Consider the following 19,461-nt stretch of genomic DNA (forward strand, 5'->3'; position numbering starts at 1 on the left):
CTTACATACTAAAATTTGCCCAGGAATTTCTTAGGTGCATTAGCAAATGAAACTTGATAACTAGCCAAATAGGAAATGTTCAGACAGGTGACAAAAATCTTCATCAAAGAGGTGGGTTTGGAAAACACAGACAGAGAGTTGCATGGATGTTTGAGATTAACATTCCAGAGTTTAGGGCCAAGGCAATGAAAATACAATTACCAACAGTGAAGTAGTGAAAACTGGGGACATGCAATAAACATCCAATGCTGGAGTTTACCAACTTACCTTGAGTTATGAAAGTTCACACCTACACAGTACACATAGTGAAAAAAACATAGAACTGTTAACATTACCAGCACAATTTAACCTCCATTAAAATGAATCAATCGTGGGGGTTTTGAATTCCTGTTCCTGGTATGTACTTTTGTATTAAACCATTCCTGTCAGTTACGCAAAGAAAGATATTTTCCCCACCTTATTTTTGAGGTTTCAATGAATCATAAACAGTTGCTGCTTTTGTGGGTTCTTGATGAAACCCATCCCATTCAAGAGAGACTATTGGTTGGTCAAAGAATTTCAACCATGTTCTTTCTGGTTAAAGCTTCCTCTCAGACTCTGCTGCCTGTTGAGTCTGGAGGAAGTTGGGCAACACATCAGTAATAACATAAGATGTTGTGCTGTGGTTTCATCATTTTAGGTTAGAATTTTAGTGCACTGGCAACACTTAATTGCGGATTTTTGTTTTTTAAAAATGATTCTGGGAGAAATTTCAAAATATTGATTCTGAAGTTTTACTCCAGCTTGGGTCACTAGCTTTCATTGAGTATGACAACAGTTTTTGAAGATTGTTTTTTTTTGAGAACCTCAATGTTCCAGCAAATGTTTTTCAATGTAACTGTGTGCTAGTCACCATCAGCCTCTTGCAGTCCAGCAGTATATATAAAAAAGAATTAAGATTCTCCTGTAGGTCTGAGTGCATTCTGGGATGAGTCTCAATAAGTGAACAAAACAAGGGCTAGAACATAATGTTTCGCAAGTGTCACCTCCTTCATTGAACTGGACTGTGATGTCATCCAAGGAGGGTTCCAGGTTAATATTCACTTTGCACAGAGCTAAGAATGCAACATGGTTGATAGTTAAACCTATGTGAGCCAGTTAGGGCTGACCTGAAGCCTTCATGCATATATTGTGTTGGCTGAGTTTTCTCTTAATAAGGCAACCTTTGCCGGGGGTGGGGGGAGGTTGATAGGAGTGTGGCGGAGTATTCTTCTGATCACAGAAAGGTCGGTGAAAAACCTCTTCCCTTCTAGAGAGGAGATACTTGCATTGCCAACATTATGTCTTCCAGATTGAGAGAAATCCTGAGGGTTTTTCTTCCACAGCTTGCTGCTGCTTTGCATACCAATCTTGGGCTGAAATATGCATGCAGTGTCAGGGGCCATGTAATCTCTCAGCTAGAACACAGATTTCTCAGTAATGATTAGTAACTTAATGTGCAAGGACGGTTGAAACCAAATCAGAGCCAAAGAACCTCGGGGCAGAACATGCTGATACCAGATCTTCCAACCCACCTTTACGTTTGGCAACATGTACACGCACCTACGCCAGTAAACAATGAGTGATTAAATACTTTCTATCCTACAAGATAATGACAGCCCAACATTTTAGGAGGACTAAATCCAGCAAATGTGTTGCACTTGCAGCCTGATAGACATTTCACCCTTCTCAAATCTTCCTCAGCTTGAAAGGTCTCAAGTATTGGGTTACAGGAATTTATTTTGGCTTTGAGATTATCAAACAAAACGTGTAATTCATTCCAAGAGAGAACTAGTGTGGCGTTACAGATAAAACTTTATCAAAATTGATTCTTGTTCACCAAAACATTGGCTGAAGGCTCCCTCTAGTGGACGGCATTGACTATTAATAGTAATCTAATAAGATTCCATGTTCTCTCCCACTTAGGAAGAACCATCATTCTCTCCACTCACCATATGGATGAAGCAGATCTTCTTGGTGACCGGATCGCAATCATCTCTCAGGGAAAGCTGCAGTGTTGTGGATCCTCTTTGTTCCTGAAGAATTGTTTTGGTTCTGGTTTCTATCTGACCCTAGTGCGCAGAATGAAGAAGGCAAAACAAAGGAAACAAAATGCTGTGGTAATATTAATGCATCTGCATCTTACTGTGTATACACATGAGGGATGATATCCTCTGTATCTGTGTAGAAAGCGCCTGAAAGGTTCTTGGGTTGTAAAGTCAGACCAAAGGCTTTATTTGTGAACAAACTATTGAAAACCTACCTTCATCTTTCATGTACATGCCACCGAATTGAGTTTCCCTGGCTAGTCAGTATAAGCAAGGCATGCACTATCCATCAGCTCTTGTAGAATGGCGAATATTGTCCCTGCCTTTGAGCCAGACACTCTGGGTTGAAACCGCACTCCAGGAGCTGTTAGTAATGTGCGAAGCAAGTTGAGAACCAACCTGCAACTATATGCCAAATGTTGGTGGTAAGAGTGAGAGAGTATCCTGGTCAGCCACATGATGGTAAGAATCTATAGCTCCAGAATACAACTTTCATATAAAAGTAGATGTTGTCAAAGCAGCTAGAATTGTCTGCATGGACTGTATTATCTTCGCCCACTACCTATTTGTTGCAAGAACTGTGTTGCTTTAAACCACCTCGCATGAATGAAGCAGGAAATTACACAAAGCATCTACTCAAAGGAAGCACTTCCGCAGAAACAATACAGCTTGGGGGAAATGGGGTCAGAAGCAGAATTTTAAAAAAAGATCAAAGGGTCTCTCCTGTCCAAGTCAAATCCTTCTTCCAGTTAGAACCCATGTAGTTAGATTGCTTTTTATTTGCTATTTGCGGCGGTTAGCATTTCATCTGATCTCTGCTTTTCTTTTACTCACAAACCTATCACAGCCAACCTGTACCTGTGGAACAGGCTGTAGCTGCTCCTGCTCCAACTGTTGTCCTATTGATGAAACCCTTCCAGAAGAGGAATTAGACGGTGAGGTTTGCATTTTCTGCCTTGCTTTTATCAGTGTTGCTCAAGTACTGTTCGACCATAAGAACGCTCATCCAATCTTTCCTACCTGTCTGTGTTTGGGCTGAACTATGGGCTCATTTTGAGTCTCATTGCTCAGCATCTCAACTCATCTCATCTGCTCTCAATCTAAAACTGAATAAGCCCAAACTGCTAGTTAACACTAAAATGTTTGAAGTATTTCTATTTCCTTGACCCCCCAAGAGATGGCATTGGTCAAGTAATTATGCAAGCATGCAATGGCATTTCTGTTACATCATTGATTCAAATCTTTCCAACCTTCACCCTTGTTATTTCCTAACCCTCATCACAAGCTTTCTGTTCAGTGTTGATGGGAAGAAAGGTTGTTTGACAATGTTCACGAGGTTAGACCCCAGGGTCAGCCAGCAGGAAGCATGCTTGATTTGGCAAAAGCAGCTCAACAGTTTCTATGAGGTTCTGATTCTGTGGGCGTTCACCTTAATAAAGCGTTGCTTGGTGAACATTTAAGTCATAGAGTCATAAAGATGTACAGCGTAGAAACAGACCCTTCGGTCTAACCCGTCCATGCTGACCAGATATCCCAACTCAATCTAGTCCCACCTGCCAGCATCCGGACCATATCCCTCCAAACCCTTCCTATTCATATACCCCTCCAGATGCCATTTAAATGTTACAATTGTACCAGCCTCCACCACTTCCTCTGGCATCTCATTCCACACATGTACCACCCACTGTGTGAAAACGTTGCCCCTCAGGTCCCTTTTATATCTTTCCCCTCTCACCTTAAACCTATGCCCTCTGGTTTTGGACTCACCTGGGAAAAGACTTTGTCTATTTATCCTATCCATGCCCCTCATGATTTTGTAAACCTCTATAAGGTCACCCCTCAGCCTCCAATGCTCCAGGGAAAACAGCCCCAGCCTATTCAACCTCTCCCTATAGCTCAAATCCTCCAACCCTGGCAACATCTTTGTAAATCTTTTCTGAATCCTTTCAAGTTTCACAACATCTTTCTGATAGGAAGGAGACCAGAATTGCACACAATATTCCAACAGTGGCCTAACCAATGACCTGTACAGCCGCAATATGACCTCCCAACTCCTGTACTTAATACTCTGACCAATGAAGGAAAGTTTACCAAACGCCTTCTACACTATCCTATCTACCTGCGACTTCACTTTCAAGGAGCTATGAACCACCACTCCAAGGTCTCTTTGTTAAGATTTTAACCTGTTCATGAAGAAAGAATAAATATATATGCTAAAATTGTAACAAGTATGAAATTTTATCTGAGCATGTTTATCATTTAATAAGAATGAGATTTTTTAAAAATCACTTCTCAGCCTTTTTTTCTTTATTCACTCATGGGATGTGGGTGTCACTGGCTGGATCAGCATTTATTGTCCATCCCTAGCAGTCCTTGAGAATGTGGTGGTAAGCTGCCTTCTAGAACTACTGTAGTTCATGAGCTGTGAAGACAGCCCCACTGTGCTATTAGGAAGGGAATTCCCGAATTTTGCCCCGTGACACTGAAGAAACAGTGATAGATTTCCAAAATGTGGTGAGTTGCTTGGACAGGAACTTTCAGGTGGCAGTGTTCCCATGTATATGTTGCCCTTGTCCTTCCATGTGGTTGTGGATTTGGAAGTATTTATTTAACTGATGGCAGAAGGGTTGGCAATTTTACCATCTAGTCTAAAAGGCAGCTCCTCTGACAGTGCAGAACTCCCCCAGTACTGTACTGGAGTGCCAAACTGGATTTTTGTGCTGAAGCCCTGGAGTTGGACTAGAACTCGGATCTTTCTGATTCAGGGCTGAGAGGGTTTACTGAGCTGTAGCTGATACCATTTATATATTACTGTTACAGTTCATGTATAATGATCTTTGCTGTAGGCATTATGTGTTATACACAAGTAGCTAACTATATGAGACACTGATGTGCTTTAAATCGGAATTAATAATCGGAATTGACTGCCTTTTATGTATAAAGACTGTAGTAAACTTGTAATGAATGGCCGTTGACTGTAGTCTTTGTTGGTACTCCCACATACAGGTGATGTAGATGCATTGACAAATCTCATCAAACATCATGTTCCCGACGCCAAGTTGTTGGAAAATGTTGGTCAAGAGCTTTATTACCTGCTGCCCAATAAAGATTTCAAACATAGGGCCTACGCTAGCCTCTTCCGCGAAATCGAGGAGACTCTTCAGGATTTAGGCCTCAGCAGCTTTGGGGTGTCTGACACTTCACTGGAGGAGGTAAGACTGCTTACTATTTATCATAAGGAGCTGATCCTTTTATCAATTCTTTGGCAGTTTTCATTAGAAGTTGTAAACCGTGACAGTCAAGCAATGTGGTCGCCCATTCAGTGTGTTGTTTGCAGAGACGCCATGTTATATTTGCCTGAATTTTACATGAAGGCTGTGGCTCCGAGTCAGCCTCTCCTTAACTGGGTCTTCATTTGCAACGGTCAGCATTGTTGGCTCGAGGTGGGAGTTCGAATTGGTTGATCAACAGTGCGACCAGGAATGCTGGTCTTGGCTGGAACTGCAGACACTTCTCAAACAAGGGGCAACCTTTTCACACAGAAGGTGGTGCGTGTATGGAACTGGTATAATGACAACATTTCAAAAGCATCTGGATAGGTATATGAATAGAAAGGGTTTAGAGGAATATGGGCCAAAAGGAACTTGATTAATTTGGGATTTCTGGTCGACATGGACGAGATGGACGGAAGGGTGCGTTTCCGTGCTGTACAGCTCTATGACTCGCTGACTCTAAGAGAAGCCACTAACCCAGATGGGCATCAGACTGGCAGGCATTGACAAAGGAGCTGGGGGGCAAGCGGATAGTGTCCGACGTGTCAGGGCTTTGGTAGGATTGCTGTGGTTTAGGGAAATTGGCATTGTACAGGGGTACTTGAACCATACCCCTCCAACCATCCCGGCAACAAGATTGCTAACTTTCAGGCCATTAATTGGCCAATTAAGTGACTGAGTTGACACAAGGGCAAACAGATTGTGGCAACAGGTAGGGTACAGGCACAGCTGCCATGACTTCCTGCACTGTCTCAACTGGGATTTATAGAATTCCAACTAGTGTGTGACTATTAGTCTACAAACATATTGCATGGTCCTTGTGCAATCACCTTCTGGGTGGTTTTAACAAGGAAGTTATCTTGGTAACAGTAAATTGATTATTGTCCATGGAATGTTGTGGGGAAAGGAATTCCACGTTGGCACAATCAGTACTGTGCAGGTATTCCAAGGTCAAATTCTGAAACAATATTAACTGTTACTGGGAGTAAGAGTGCTTGCTGGCTTGGGTGTTAATGGGGTGTGTCATGACATAGCAGAAAGGGTCACCCCAATGTAATGACCTGAGCCTCTCAATGGACTGTTTCCCACTAGGACCCTGTTTCATCTGTCTTTATCGCTGACTTGATCCAAGCTGCAGACCCAGCAGGGCTCACTGCTCCTGGTGAGAATTTTAAGCAGCGCTTTCTGTAAACCACCAGCGTAGTTACCTACAATGGCATCTACACTCAAAGTGCCTCCAACTTCATTGATAAACCAAAAATCATCTTTTCAAATAAAGACATACTTGGTTTCCCTTCTTTTGTGAATCCTTTATACCTGTGTGCAAAGTCTCCTAGAGTCACATGCTCTCATAAATGACAAATTGAATGTTACATGCACATGGGACATCATTGCTTTTCTAACAGCAAACATGGTTAAAGTGAGGCCTCTTAAATTAAGACTTGAACTTCTATGGACGTTCGCCCAGTCATTCACCCGAGTTTTTGCAGATTGTGTTTTAAAAGATGCTGTACTCTACATAAGAGATTTGACTAGAGAAAGAGATCATTCCAAAGTGAACATACAATATTAACTATCTACAGGGGAGGCAATGGTCTAGTGGTACTGTTGCTGGACTGCTAATCCAGAGACCCAGGTAATGTTCTGAGGACTCGTGTTCAAATCCTGTCATGGCAGATGGTGGTACTTGAATTCAATAAATATCTGGAATTAAGAGTCTAATGTTGACCATGAGTCCATTGTTAATTGTCGGAAAAATCCATCTGGTTCACTAACGTCCTTTAGGGAAGGAAACTGCCATCCTTACCTGGAGTGGCCTACATGTGACTCCAGACCCACAGCAACACGGTTGACTCTTATCTGCCCTCTGGGCAATTTGGGATGAGCAATGAATGCTGGCTTGGTCAACGATGCCCTCATCCTGTGAATGAATTAAAAAATATATACATTCAACCCCCACACGTGGTCTGAGCTGCTGTTGCTCTCTCAGATTGTCATCTATCTATGACATCTTCATGACGTCCTGTGTGCATGCTCAGTAGTTAGCCTCTGAGTTAACCATTTATTCTGCAATGACCTTAATATTGAGAATCCACAATAACTAGGCACCTAATGTTTAAACTTGCCAGGCACTTACCTTCATACCTCACTGTGAGATTGCTGACGAGTATGTTCCCTTTATTGAGTGTCTGCAAAATATATCTTCTTGTGTGAAAGAGCTGAGATGGACAACTACCTGTAATTCAATTCTGTTCTTTGCTCATTTTTAGATATTTCTAAAGGCCACTGAAGATCCTGTGCCTGGAGCAGGTAAACAAGCAATTCCGACAATTCAGAAACCCACGATTCATGTAGAGCATGTTGGGGTATAGCATGTGTTTCTCGTAAAATTGATATACTGACAAATAGTGAACAAACTTGCATTTATATAGCAGCTTTCTCATCCTCAGGGTCAGTGTTCCTTCTAAGGTGCAACTGTGCAGAATCTCAAATGTTATTCTGCAGCCACATGCAAGTCAACTCTGTTCATCACAACCTGTACATGTTGACGCAACAACATTTAAAGGCTCCACACACTTCCCTTTTAAAAAAAAGTTACATGCAAGCCTTAAAAAGTTATCAGAAATAATAATACTGCTCAGGACATCCTAAGTGCTTCATGGCTATAAACTTTCTGAAGAGTAATCATTGTTGTAAAATAGGAAACACAATCCAAAAAGGCCAAACAAATATCAAGGAAATACATGAACAAGTTTGTTGTTTTCCTGGTAAATAAATGTCAGCCAGGACCTTCCATGCTATTCTTCAAATAGAACCATAAAGTCCCTTATGTCCACATGAGAGAGTAAACAGTCTGGATTTAATGTTTAACCTGAAATGATGTACCTCTGACCACGCGGCATTCCCTCAGCATTTTATCAAACCATCGGCCAAAATCGTGCCCAAGCCCCTGGAATGTGGCTTGAACTCATTACTTCTTACTCCAAGGTGAGAGCAGGTCAGTTCCAATACCTTACTGTGATTATAGTGACTGTATGGTCCTTTGACAGTGAGGCACAAACTTACAGATATATACAGTTCTCTTGAGACCTTTGCCTGAAGGCAAGTCCAATTCAAGACACTGCAATCTCCATCACAGGGAGAAGAAGGAAACAGGTCCGGAACCCATTTCCATCAAAACAATGGAGCCAACCAACAATCGCCCAAAGGCATCTGAATCAATGTGGAAACATCCACTTTTACTGGAACATTGTAGCCTGGGCTGAAAATGTGTTGCTGGAAAAGCGCAGCAGGTCAGGCAGCATCCAAGAAGTAGGAGAATTGACGTTTCGGGCATGAGCCCTTCTTCAGGAATGAGGAGAGTGTGCCAAGCAGGCTAAGATAAGAGGAAGGGAGGAGGGACTTGGGGAAGGAGCGTTGGAAATGTGATAGGTGGAAGGAGGTAAAGGTGAGGGTGATAGGCTGAAATAGGGGTGGGGGCGGAGAGGTCAGGAAGAAGATTGCAGGTTAGGAAGGTGGTGCTGAGTTCGAGGGTTGGGACTGAGACAAGATGGGGGGAGGGAAAATGAGGGAACTGGAGAAATCTGAGTTCATCCCTGCTGGTTGGAGAGTTCCTAGGCGGAAGATGAGGCGCTCTTCCTCCAGCCGTTGTGTTGTTATGGTCTGGCGATGGAGGAGTCCAAGGACCTGCATGTCCTTGGTGGAGTGGGAGGGGGAGTTGAAGTATTGAGCCACGGGGTGGTTGGGTTGGTTGGTCCGGGTGTCCCAGAGGTGTTCTCTGAAATGTTCCGCAATAAGTCGGCCTGTCTCCCCAATATAGAGGAGGCCACATCGGGTGCAGCGGATGCAGTAAATGATGTGTGTGGAGATGTAGGTGAATTTGTGGTAGATATGGAAGGATCCCTTGGGGCCTTGGAAGGAAGTAAGGGGGGAGGTGTGGGTGCAAATTTTGCATTTCTTGTGGTTGCAGGGGAAGGTGCCGGGAGTGGAGGTTGGGTTGGTGGGGGGTATGGACCTGACGAGGGAGTCACGGAGGGAGTGATCTTTTCAGAACGCTGATAGAGGTGGGGAGGGAAATATATCCCTGGTGGTGGGGTCCGTTTGGAGATGGTGGAAATGACGACGGATGATACAATGTATTTGGAGGTTGCTGGGGTGGTAGGTGAGAACCAGTGGGGTTCTGTCCTGATGGCGATTGGAGGGACGGGGCTCAAGGGTGGTGGAGCGGGAAGTGGAGGAGATGCAGTGGAGAGCATCGTCGATCATGTCTGGGGGGAAATTGCGGTTGAACAGTTCATCCACTTTACCAACCCTTTCCACTCCGACTTCAAATTTACCTGGACCATCTCAGACTCCTCCCTCCCCTTCCTAGACTTCTCCATTTCTATCTCGGGCGACCGAATCAACACGGACATTTACTATAAACCAACTGACTCCCACAGCTACCTAGACTACACCTCGTCCCACCCTGCCCCCTGTAAAAACGCCATCCCATATTCCCAATTCCTTCATCTCCGCCACATCTGCTCCAGGAGGACCAGTTCCAATACCGAACAACCCAGATGGCCTCCTTCTTCAAGGACCGCAGATTCCCCCCAGACGTGATCGACGATGCTCTCCACCGCATCTCCTCCACTTCCTGCTCCTCCGCCCTTGAGCCCCGCCCCTCCAATCGCCACCAGGACAGAACCCCACTGGTCCTCACCTACCACCCCACCAACCTCCATACACATTGTATCATCCGTCACCATTTCTGCCATCTCCAAACAGACCCCACCACCAGGGATATATTTCCCTCCCCTCCCCATCAGTGTTCTGAAAAGATCACTCCCTCCGTGACTCCCTCGTCAGGTCCACACCCTCCACCAACCCAACCTCCACTCCCGGCACCTTCCCCTGCAACCGCAAGAAATGCAAAACTTGCGCCCACACCTCCCCCCTCACTTCCCTCCAAAGCCCCAAGGGATCCTTCCATATCCACCACAAATTCACCTGCATCTCCACACACATCATTTACTGCATCCGCTGCACCCGATGTGGCCTCCTCTATATTGGGGAGACAGGCCACCTATTTGTGGAACGTTTTAGAGAACATCTCTGGGACACCTGGACCAACCAACCCAACCACCCCGTGGCTCAACACTTCAACTCCCCCTCCCACTCCATCAAGGACATGCAGGTCCTTGGACTCCTCAATCACCAGATCATAGCAACAGGACGCCTGGAGGAAGAGCGCCTCATCTTCCGCCTAGGAACCCTCCAACCACAAGGGATGAACTCAGATATCTCCAGTTTCCTCATTTCCCCTCCCCCCCCGCCTCAGTCCCAACCCTCGAATTCAGCACCACCTTCCTAACCTGCAATCTTCTTCCTGACCTCTCCGCCCCCACCCCCACTCCTAGCTATCACCCTCACCTTTACCTCCTTCCACCTACCGCATTTCCAATGCCCCTCCCCCAAGTCCCTCCTCCCTACCTTTTATCTTAACCTGCTTGGCACACTCTCCTCATTCCTGAAGAAGGGCTCATGCCCAAAACGTCGATTCTCTTGCTCCTTGGATGCTGTCTGACCTGCTGCGCTTTTCCAGCAACACATTTTCAGCTCTGATCTCCAGCATCTGCAGTCCTCACTTTCTCCATTGTAGCCTGGAGCTAGTGATGGTAGATTTCCATCATATGGCTGATCTCCTTTGCTTATCATCCAATTATGTTGGAAGGATTTACAAGTTGAAACCCAGCCTGTTTGACTTTGTTACAAACACGCTCCCATTGACCAGCAAATCCTGAATTGAGAGTTGAATCTAGAGATTTTGACAGAGACATAACTCCCTGTGCCACAAGACCTTCCAATTATTCAATGTAGCCAAGTCTTTGAGATACAATCTTACAATTTAACACAGGTAGAATTTTCCATCCTTTTTCATTGTTAATTAATTTCTGATTAACAAGATGAAGGCTCTGCATGTTCCCAAAGCTACAGGTATTTAGAGAATACATACGTGTTGCAAAAGAAATAGCCAGGGGCACATTTATGGTTTTACTTTTGATGATGTTCTATGATGTTAATTGTTTCCCAGGTGATTACAGATTGCTAAATTTAACTGACATCTACAGTTGAATGCATTGCTTTGAATCAGTTCTAATCATCAATGGTCCTGGAAATTATACACAACAGGCTGAACTTATAGCAGAGCATTTTGTCTGTACAATTCAGCCAGTAAATTGAGATGGCCAAGCGGAACTTGTTGGTTGTTACATATGGGCAGTCTGTTTGCTTCGTGCAATGGTATCTCACCCTTACCCCTCACTGGTTTTTAAAGCAATTTGCTGGTTTTGCAAATTAATTACTCATTGACCTCGTCACGGCAAGTTAACTCTGATAATTATCAGAGTAGGTGCTTTTTAGTGACATGGCAATAATTACTGCAGTGCCAAGCAACTTCTCTGGCCCGGTAGTTGAAAAAGTAAACTGTGGAATCTCTTTAATTCAGGCAAATTACAAGATGTGGAACTGTAGCATTAAAAATCAATTACCTTTTGTTTCTCCCTTTCTTAGTTCAATCCTTCCTTTGCTCTCTTTCTTGCTTTCTTGGATTTAGAGTGTATCTAATCATTTCTGCTTTTCGGTTATTTCTGCATAAGGAGGGCAGGATGGCTGGTTTGCAATGCAGGGTGACTTTAAGAGTGTAGGTTCAATTCCCACACTGGTTGAGGTTATTATGAAGGTTTTGCCTTCTCAACATCACCTGAGCCATGGTAGCTGTCAGTTTAATCTCAACACTAGCCATCTCTCTCTCTAATAATAGAGCAGCCTTACCATCCTCTGGGACCATGGCAACTATTGCTACTTTAATAATCCTTCCATCTCATTGGTGAAGGAGATACATCAAAGTTCCAATGCCCCGTCGCTCTTGTCATTGTTATCGGTGGTTTACACTGATTTTAGAAGTCTAACTCATGGGGACCTTATGAGATGGCTTCTTCAGCGCCCCAATGCATAAACTTGACCAAAGTTCACGATTTATTCAAGTTACTAATAACTTCTTTTATCATTGTTCTTTTCTTTGTTACTCATGATCTTTGAAAAGGCTGTCTCTTACTAAGAAAGTCAGAAGCAGGTCTTAAAGAGGAACACAAGGCAACAGTTGTCAACATTGATGCTAACAATGGTGAGCATAAAGGAACATTCTAATCTTTTGGTCTCTTAATTCTACAATAAGACATACAATTCCACATCCATGTTTGGTGAGAATATGAGACAACCATTGTCCAAAAATATGTACCCTGAATGACCCCTTCTTTTACTATCCAATTTTATTGAAGACTTCATTTCTAATTGACCTCTGGGGTTACAATGGACCGAACGGCCACTTTCTGTGCTGTAATCATTCTATGATACAATTCTATATATTAATATCCTTTGTCCTTTCCCAGTCCATTTCTGTAAATTTGCAAGCATGGATTTTTTTTTCAGGTCTATTTGTTTAATTGTATACTCTTCTGTCACAAGAAACCACTTTTAGTCTTGCAAATTAAGTCAGTCCCACCCACAGAAGTTTATAAAGCTACGGTAATTACATATTCAATTGCTATGTCACAAACAAACCATAAATAAGGAATTGCATTCCTGATTCAGTATGCAGATTGACATTTTTTTGAAGTTCCCATTTTAATTGTTGACGTTTCTGTTTTCACCCTTTGAACTCAATTCCTGACACTATCTTTGAGAGAAACCAGGGCACCAGTTCAAAAGTCATTGCAACACATACACAAACACTGCTGTTCCCAGATCTCTGACCCGACTACAAAATAAACCAATCTCTTCGGAATGAAACCCATTAAGAATGTGATTCTTTCCACCTCCCCCTTCCACCATCACAGTAAAGGCCCTTTGAAACTGCTGACCAAATTTTAAAAGAACAATTATGGGGCATTAAATTTAATAACTTCCATATTAATAATGTGGCTGCTAATCTCTACTTCTTCGGAATTTGGTCTGCAAGCTTAAAAAACCCCTCAAAGTTTACTTCAAAAGACAAAATACCAACAGTTGGATCACTTGTTGCCAAATTGCTGCAGTCTTTATTCAGTACATCAGTATCATGAAGGAAGGGCACAATTATCTAACTAGTAAAGTGTACTAATTCAAACTTCAATGGAATGAGTTCTAAAAACTTTCAAAATCACTAGGTAAACAATTCTTGTCCCATTTAATAACTGTCTATGTTTAAAACTGTAAATTCACAGGCCTGTATTTTCTAGGTCTTGTAGCCAAGGCTTGTAAGTGGGGCACTACATCAGGCCAGCCCCCTAAATCATTTCCAACAGCAGGGATATTTCCCAGTGGTACCCACTCTATGGAGGTTGGCGGCTGATTCACATAGAGAAAGTGAGGACTGCAGATGCCGGAAATCAGAGTCGAGAGTATGGTGCTAGAAATGCACAACTGGTCGGGCAGCATCCAAGGAGCAGGAGAATCGATGTTTTGGGCAAAAGGCCTTCATCAGGAATTCACATGGTTTAAGCCTAATTCGAGTCACCTTGGCAACCACTGACAAAACCACCTGATGAGGCATGGGACAGCAGTAGGCCATTCAGCCTATTGTACCTGATCCTTCATTCATTGAGATCCTGGCTAATCTGATAACCCTCAACACCACATTCCTGTTTTTTCCTCATAATTTTTCTTCAAGGCAGAGATTGATAGATTCTTGATGTCTCGAGGAATTAAGGGCTAAGGGGAGAATGCGGGTAAGTGGTGTTAAAATGCCCATCAACCATGATTGAATGGTGGAGTGGACTCGATGGGTCGAATGACCTTACTTCCACTCCTATGTCTTATGGTCTTATGGTCTTATAATCCTTGATTCCTTTACTGATTAAAAATCTGTCAATTTTAGCCTTAAATATATTTAATAACCCAACCTCTACAGCCCTTTGTGGTAAAAAATAATCCATAGATTCTCAACCTTTTGAGAAAAGAATTCCCTCCTCAAAATGATTTAAATGTGCAACCCTGTATTCTGAATTAATGCCCTCTGATCATAGACTCTCCCATCAGGCGAGATAATCTTTCTGTATCTACCCTGTCAAGTTCCCTAAGAATCTTTATAGGTTTCAATAAGGTCACCTTTCATTTTTCAAAAAAACCTGACAGGTGCAGGCCCAATCTACTCAACCTCTCCTAGAAGACAGACCTTTAATGCCCAGAAAAAATCTAGTGAACCTTCTGTGCACTGTCTCTAATGCCTTGAATCCTCAGATGAGGGGCTTAAAACCATTCACATTATTCCAGCTTTGATCTGACTAATGGCTTCCATTGTTTTACAAAACCTTTTATACCCTGTTCCCTTTGAAATAAAGTCCAACGTTCCATTTGCCTTCCCTATTACCCTATTGAATGCTAGCTTTTTGTGATTCATGCATGAGGACTCCCGAATCCCTCTGCTCCGTAGCTTTCTGCAATCTTTCTGCATTTAAATAATATTCAGCTCCTCTACTCTTCCTGCCAAATGGAGGTGACCTGACAGAGATTGAGACTCCGTGCCCCATGGACGGAAAGGCCCCACTCCCTCCTCACCTGGGGCTGGTGAAACTGCAGAGGTGCCCCTAATTGAGCCCTCTGATAGGGCCTGGCAAACATGGAGGTAGCCAGTTAGGAGTAGAGTACAACCCTTGTTTGCGGGCCGCAGAACTCCCATTGGATTCCGACAATGGAACTCCAGAACCCATGAGAAAATTCAGCCCATAGTATGGACCCCAACCTGAACTGTGTCGCTGAAGGGGTGATGCAATGATGTCAAGGCTACTTCTGGTCTATAACTACAGTGAAGGGTTCCACTAGACACACCCTTTATTCTCCACCAATCATCCATCTTCTGCTCTTCTATTGAAACCTGTAATGCAACCTAGCTTTACCAGGGACTAAGAATCCAATGGTTTTGCTCAAGTGGACAATATTCATGACTGTCTTTTGCCCAAAACATTGATTTTCCTGCTCCTCAGATGTTGCCTGGCCTGCTGTGCTTTTCCAGCACCACTCTAATCTGGAGAATATTCATGTTTGATTCTTTACGATAAATATTTGAGTATTAAAGGTCATTAGACTAATGCCCAGACTTGGGCACTTCCAGCAAGGGTTAATTGGGTAATGATGAGGCTGCGTTTTGTTTTTTCCTCCTCCCTAATCCAACATCTCATGTGGTGTTGAGGGTATTATCACTTTCACTCAGATGAGCTACATTAGCGCAGTGCAAGCATCAGCCTTTCCCAGTGTTTCTGCCTCAGTTTTTCCCTGAATAAACCTGCTGAGCCATCGGGCAGGGAGTGGCTGTTCTTTAATCACTACCTCCAACTCCATGCCACAACAGGAATACCCTCTCATCATCATCCTGCAGAAAACATTCATTTCAAAACGTCTGGTACAGAAGATGCCTTTAAATTATAGTCAAGTTAAACAGAAGAACAAAAGGGTTGTGGAGCAGTGATGTCTCATTGATGTGAAGTTGCGTAATTATATTTACATTTAATTATTAGGCTGCCAGATGCATACTTACATGGAATCACAAAATAGCATTATTGGTAGCTTGCAAATGTAATTATGTTGAAAGGTAATTTCAAAATCTAAACTGATAGTTAGAGGGGAAGGAATACTTTTGTACAAAGCAAATTCCTGCTTAATACTGAATTGTCTGCTTTCGTTTGGAAGTGCAGAAATTGAATATTGCTGAAAAAGTACCATGTTGTCAAAGAGTTTTGTCCATCGTGCCTGTTTGAGAAGCAGCATTCTTGGCTTTGTCCGGGTAACTTGCAGGATGAAAGATTTTGACAATACGTGCTTCAGTTCAGCAACTTTCACTGTCAATTTCATTCTGTTATTGATGATCATTATAGAGTGGCCTGCTCCAATGTTGTTATTAAGTCACAAGTAAACATGGATGATGAAGACCATTTGGGTTATCATAGCTCAACCAGCCAGAAGACACCATCTCTCCAATTACAGTACCTGAAGGTTTCCACCATGTTTACTCTCACCACCCTTTTAATTTTGATATTAATTCCAAATGAACCTTTTTCCAACTGAACCTTTCTCCCGTGGCCACCATTCAACTTGAAGCAGCTCTCTGGGTTTATTACGCCTGGGTGGAATCTAGTCAGGGTCTGAGTGGTGTGGGCTGTGGTGAGGTGTATGGCAGATTTTGATGAGCAGGGTCCATCTCAATGTCGAGATCATCTCACTCCATCTTTTACGCTTTCCACAAGCAGTATGGGGAGATTCTAACTGGTGCCCAGTAAGATACCAATTGACAGGGATTAATGCTGGTTGACAGCCTACATTCATAATCAGCCTCCCAACTCATCTCCCCACTCAATTCACCAAACAAGCTCCATGTTGGGACAATTTGACAAGGAAATCATAGAATCCCTACAGTATGGAAGCAGACCATTCAGCCAATCAAGTCCACACCAACCCTCCAAAGAGCATCCCACCCAAACTCACCCACCTCCATCCCTGTAACCTTGCATTTCCCATGGCTAGACGACCTAACCTGCACATCTCTAGACATTCTGGGCAATTTAGCATGGCCAATCCACTTGACCTGCATAGCCTGTTCTCAGACTGGACCAGGCTGCAGCTCAGGGTAGCTCACTTTCTGTCGTAGCATTCACTCACCAACCTGCATGCTCCTAGCTTCCCTGCCTAGCCTTGCCTTGCCATTTAGTGCAGTCACAACCACAGGCAGCTTGCCTTTCTGCTGAGCAGCTCTCCGTCTTGGGTCTGCACATCTTGTAGATGTAACACACTGCTGTTCAATCTCACTCTTCCGCCATCTGCTAGCAACTTGCGTGGCTAACACAATGCACCTGCAGTAAGCACACAGCCATGTCCCAAAGTGTTGGGAGAGCACTCCTCAGTGAAAATGATGGCACCACCCTTCAATCAGGGGATCCTGGTGCAGTAAGTTGGGGGCAGCATCCGATACCAGACCAGGAGATTGGCTACAGTCAGGTGTCCTGTTGTGGGGGAGGTGATTTCTCAGGCAGAGGGTTCTTTGTTAGCTCTGTAGTGGCCAGTCCAGGAGCAGAGCTATTGCAGTCGGGGAGTGGTCAGTGGGCTGGGCATGTCTTCTCTGAGGTCAAGATTAGAGTGGTGCTGGAAAAGCACAGCAGGTCAGGCAGCATCCGAGGAGCAGGAAAATCGACGCTTCGGGCAAAAGCTGTTCATCAGGATGAAGGCCTTCCTGATGAAGGGCTTTTTCCCCGAAATGTTGATTTTCCTGCTCCTCAGATGCTGCCTGACCTGCTGTGTTTTTCCATCACAACTCTAATCTTGACTCAAATCTCCAGAATCTGCAGTACCCACTTCTGCCTAAGTCTTCTCTGGCGCTGTCCCGCCATGTTGGTCAAGGGGATGTGTGCCACAGATTATTGAGTCTATCCTTAGAAACTAAGGGCATAAGGTGATGGTTTTGCTTACAGGACTGGGGGCTGCAAGCTCTGGGCAAAGATGCAATCCAAGTAGTGATGGAGCTTATTAGAGAATTGCAGAGCCATATTCTCCTCAGACTCTTTCTTTGACTGAGCAGGGCAGATTCAGAATACCAGTGTCTATCCAGGCTCTTCAGATGGTTTGCATGCAAGTGGCTGTGGCTGTTCCTTGGTGGATATCCACTTAATGCTGTGTTGTTCCAGGATCAGCATATGGAAAGATGGGGCAGAATTGGAACATAAGAGAAGCTGTATGGGATAGGCAATTAACGAGGCAAATTTGCTAAGATAAAACTCGCCAGCACTACCGCATTTAGGCGGTAGTGCGGGGGTTAATTAAAAAAAAATTAGGAGTGTCCCACACAGCATTGCCCTTTGATATAAGAAAGAGAAAAAAGAAAAAAAAGAAAAAAGACAAAGAAAAAAAGATAAAACTCGCCAGGCCTTGCACCGAGAGACACTCTAAAAAAACTCAGTGCAACTCGATATTAACCAAAAATGTAAGATTCAGACCTCAGGCTTTGTTTTTGCCATTGTTTGACATTTCAGACACCACAGTTTCAAAGACAACATTTTTTGGATTTTCCTCATATCCCAGTGAATATTGTTGTGGGTCTTCTCTTCATTATTCCACCTGGATACGTCAGTTTCTGCTGAGATTCTGAATCCCATAGTTTTAATTTGATTTAAAATAGTAGAATCAGTGCCTTCCTGAAAAAGTAACATTTGCTTCAAATTTCAAATAAATTCTCATCCTTTCCAAGGTTTTGGCATCAATTGTCATGGTTTAGGGTGAGCATTTTGTGCAAATTAATTTCAACATTTTAGTATGGTGCTGGAAAAGTAGACTTCAAACCCACCGACTCCCACAGCTATCTGGACTACACCTCCTCCCACCCTGCCTCCTGTAAAAATGCTATCTTTTACTCTCAATTCCTCCACCTCCACCACATCTGCTCCCAAGAGGACCAATTCCACCATATGGCCTCCTTCTTCAAGAACCGCAATTTCCCCTCCCATGTGGTCAACAATGCCTTCCAGCGCATCTCCCCCACATTCCGCACCTCTGCCTTTGAACCCACCACCACTCCCCCCACCCTCACCTTCCATTCAACCAACCTCCGGATACATTGCATCATCCTCTGCCATTTCCGCCACCTACAAGCAAACCCTACCACCAGGGATATATTTCCCTCCCCACCCCTATCTGCATTCTGCAGAGACCATTCCCTCCGCAACTCCCTTATTAGGTCCACGCCTCCCACCAACCTACCCTCCACTTCCAGCATCTTCCCTTGCCAACACAAGAGATGTAAAACCTGCACCCACACTTCTCCCCTCACCTCCATCCAAGGCCCCAAAGAATCCTTCCACTTCTGACCGAGATTTACCTGTACTTCCACACACGTCATCTACTCTGTCCATTGCTATCGATGTGGTCTCCTCTACACTGGGGAGACAGGACACCAACTTGTGGAACATTTCAGAGAACATCTCTGGGACACACGCACTAAAGAACCCCACCGTCCTGTGGCCAAACACTTCAGCTCTCTCCCACTCTGCCAAGGACATGTAAATCCTGGGCCTTCTCCACCACCATACTCTAGCCACCCAACGCCTGGAAGAACAATGCCT

The 19,461-nt window shown here is 43.8% G+C and overlaps 1 protein-coding gene across 1 annotated transcript in view; it reads left to right on the top strand.

Moving 5' to 3' along the window:
- abca4b (ATP-binding cassette, sub-family A (ABC1), member 4b) overlaps positions 1-19,461 on the top strand; it is a 125,706-nt gene that overhangs the window by 67,258 nt on the left and 38,987 nt on the right. Inside the window, exons 22-25 of the mRNA XM_060829599.1 lie at positions 1,945-2,130; positions 2,912-3,001; positions 5,073-5,278; positions 7,609-7,648. Coding sequence (XP_060685582.1) covers positions 1,945-2,130; positions 2,912-3,001; positions 5,073-5,278; positions 7,609-7,648 — 522 coding nt within the window. The remainder of the gene's footprint in view (positions 1-1,944; positions 2,131-2,911; positions 3,002-5,072; positions 5,279-7,608; positions 7,649-19,461) is intronic.

Source organism: Hemiscyllium ocellatum, chromosome 9 (assembly GCF_020745735.1).
Source record: "Hemiscyllium ocellatum isolate sHemOce1 chromosome 9, sHemOce1.pat.X.cur, whole genome shotgun sequence".
Classification (NCBI taxonomy): Eukaryota; Metazoa; Chordata; class Chondrichthyes; order Orectolobiformes; family Hemiscylliidae; genus Hemiscyllium; species Hemiscyllium ocellatum.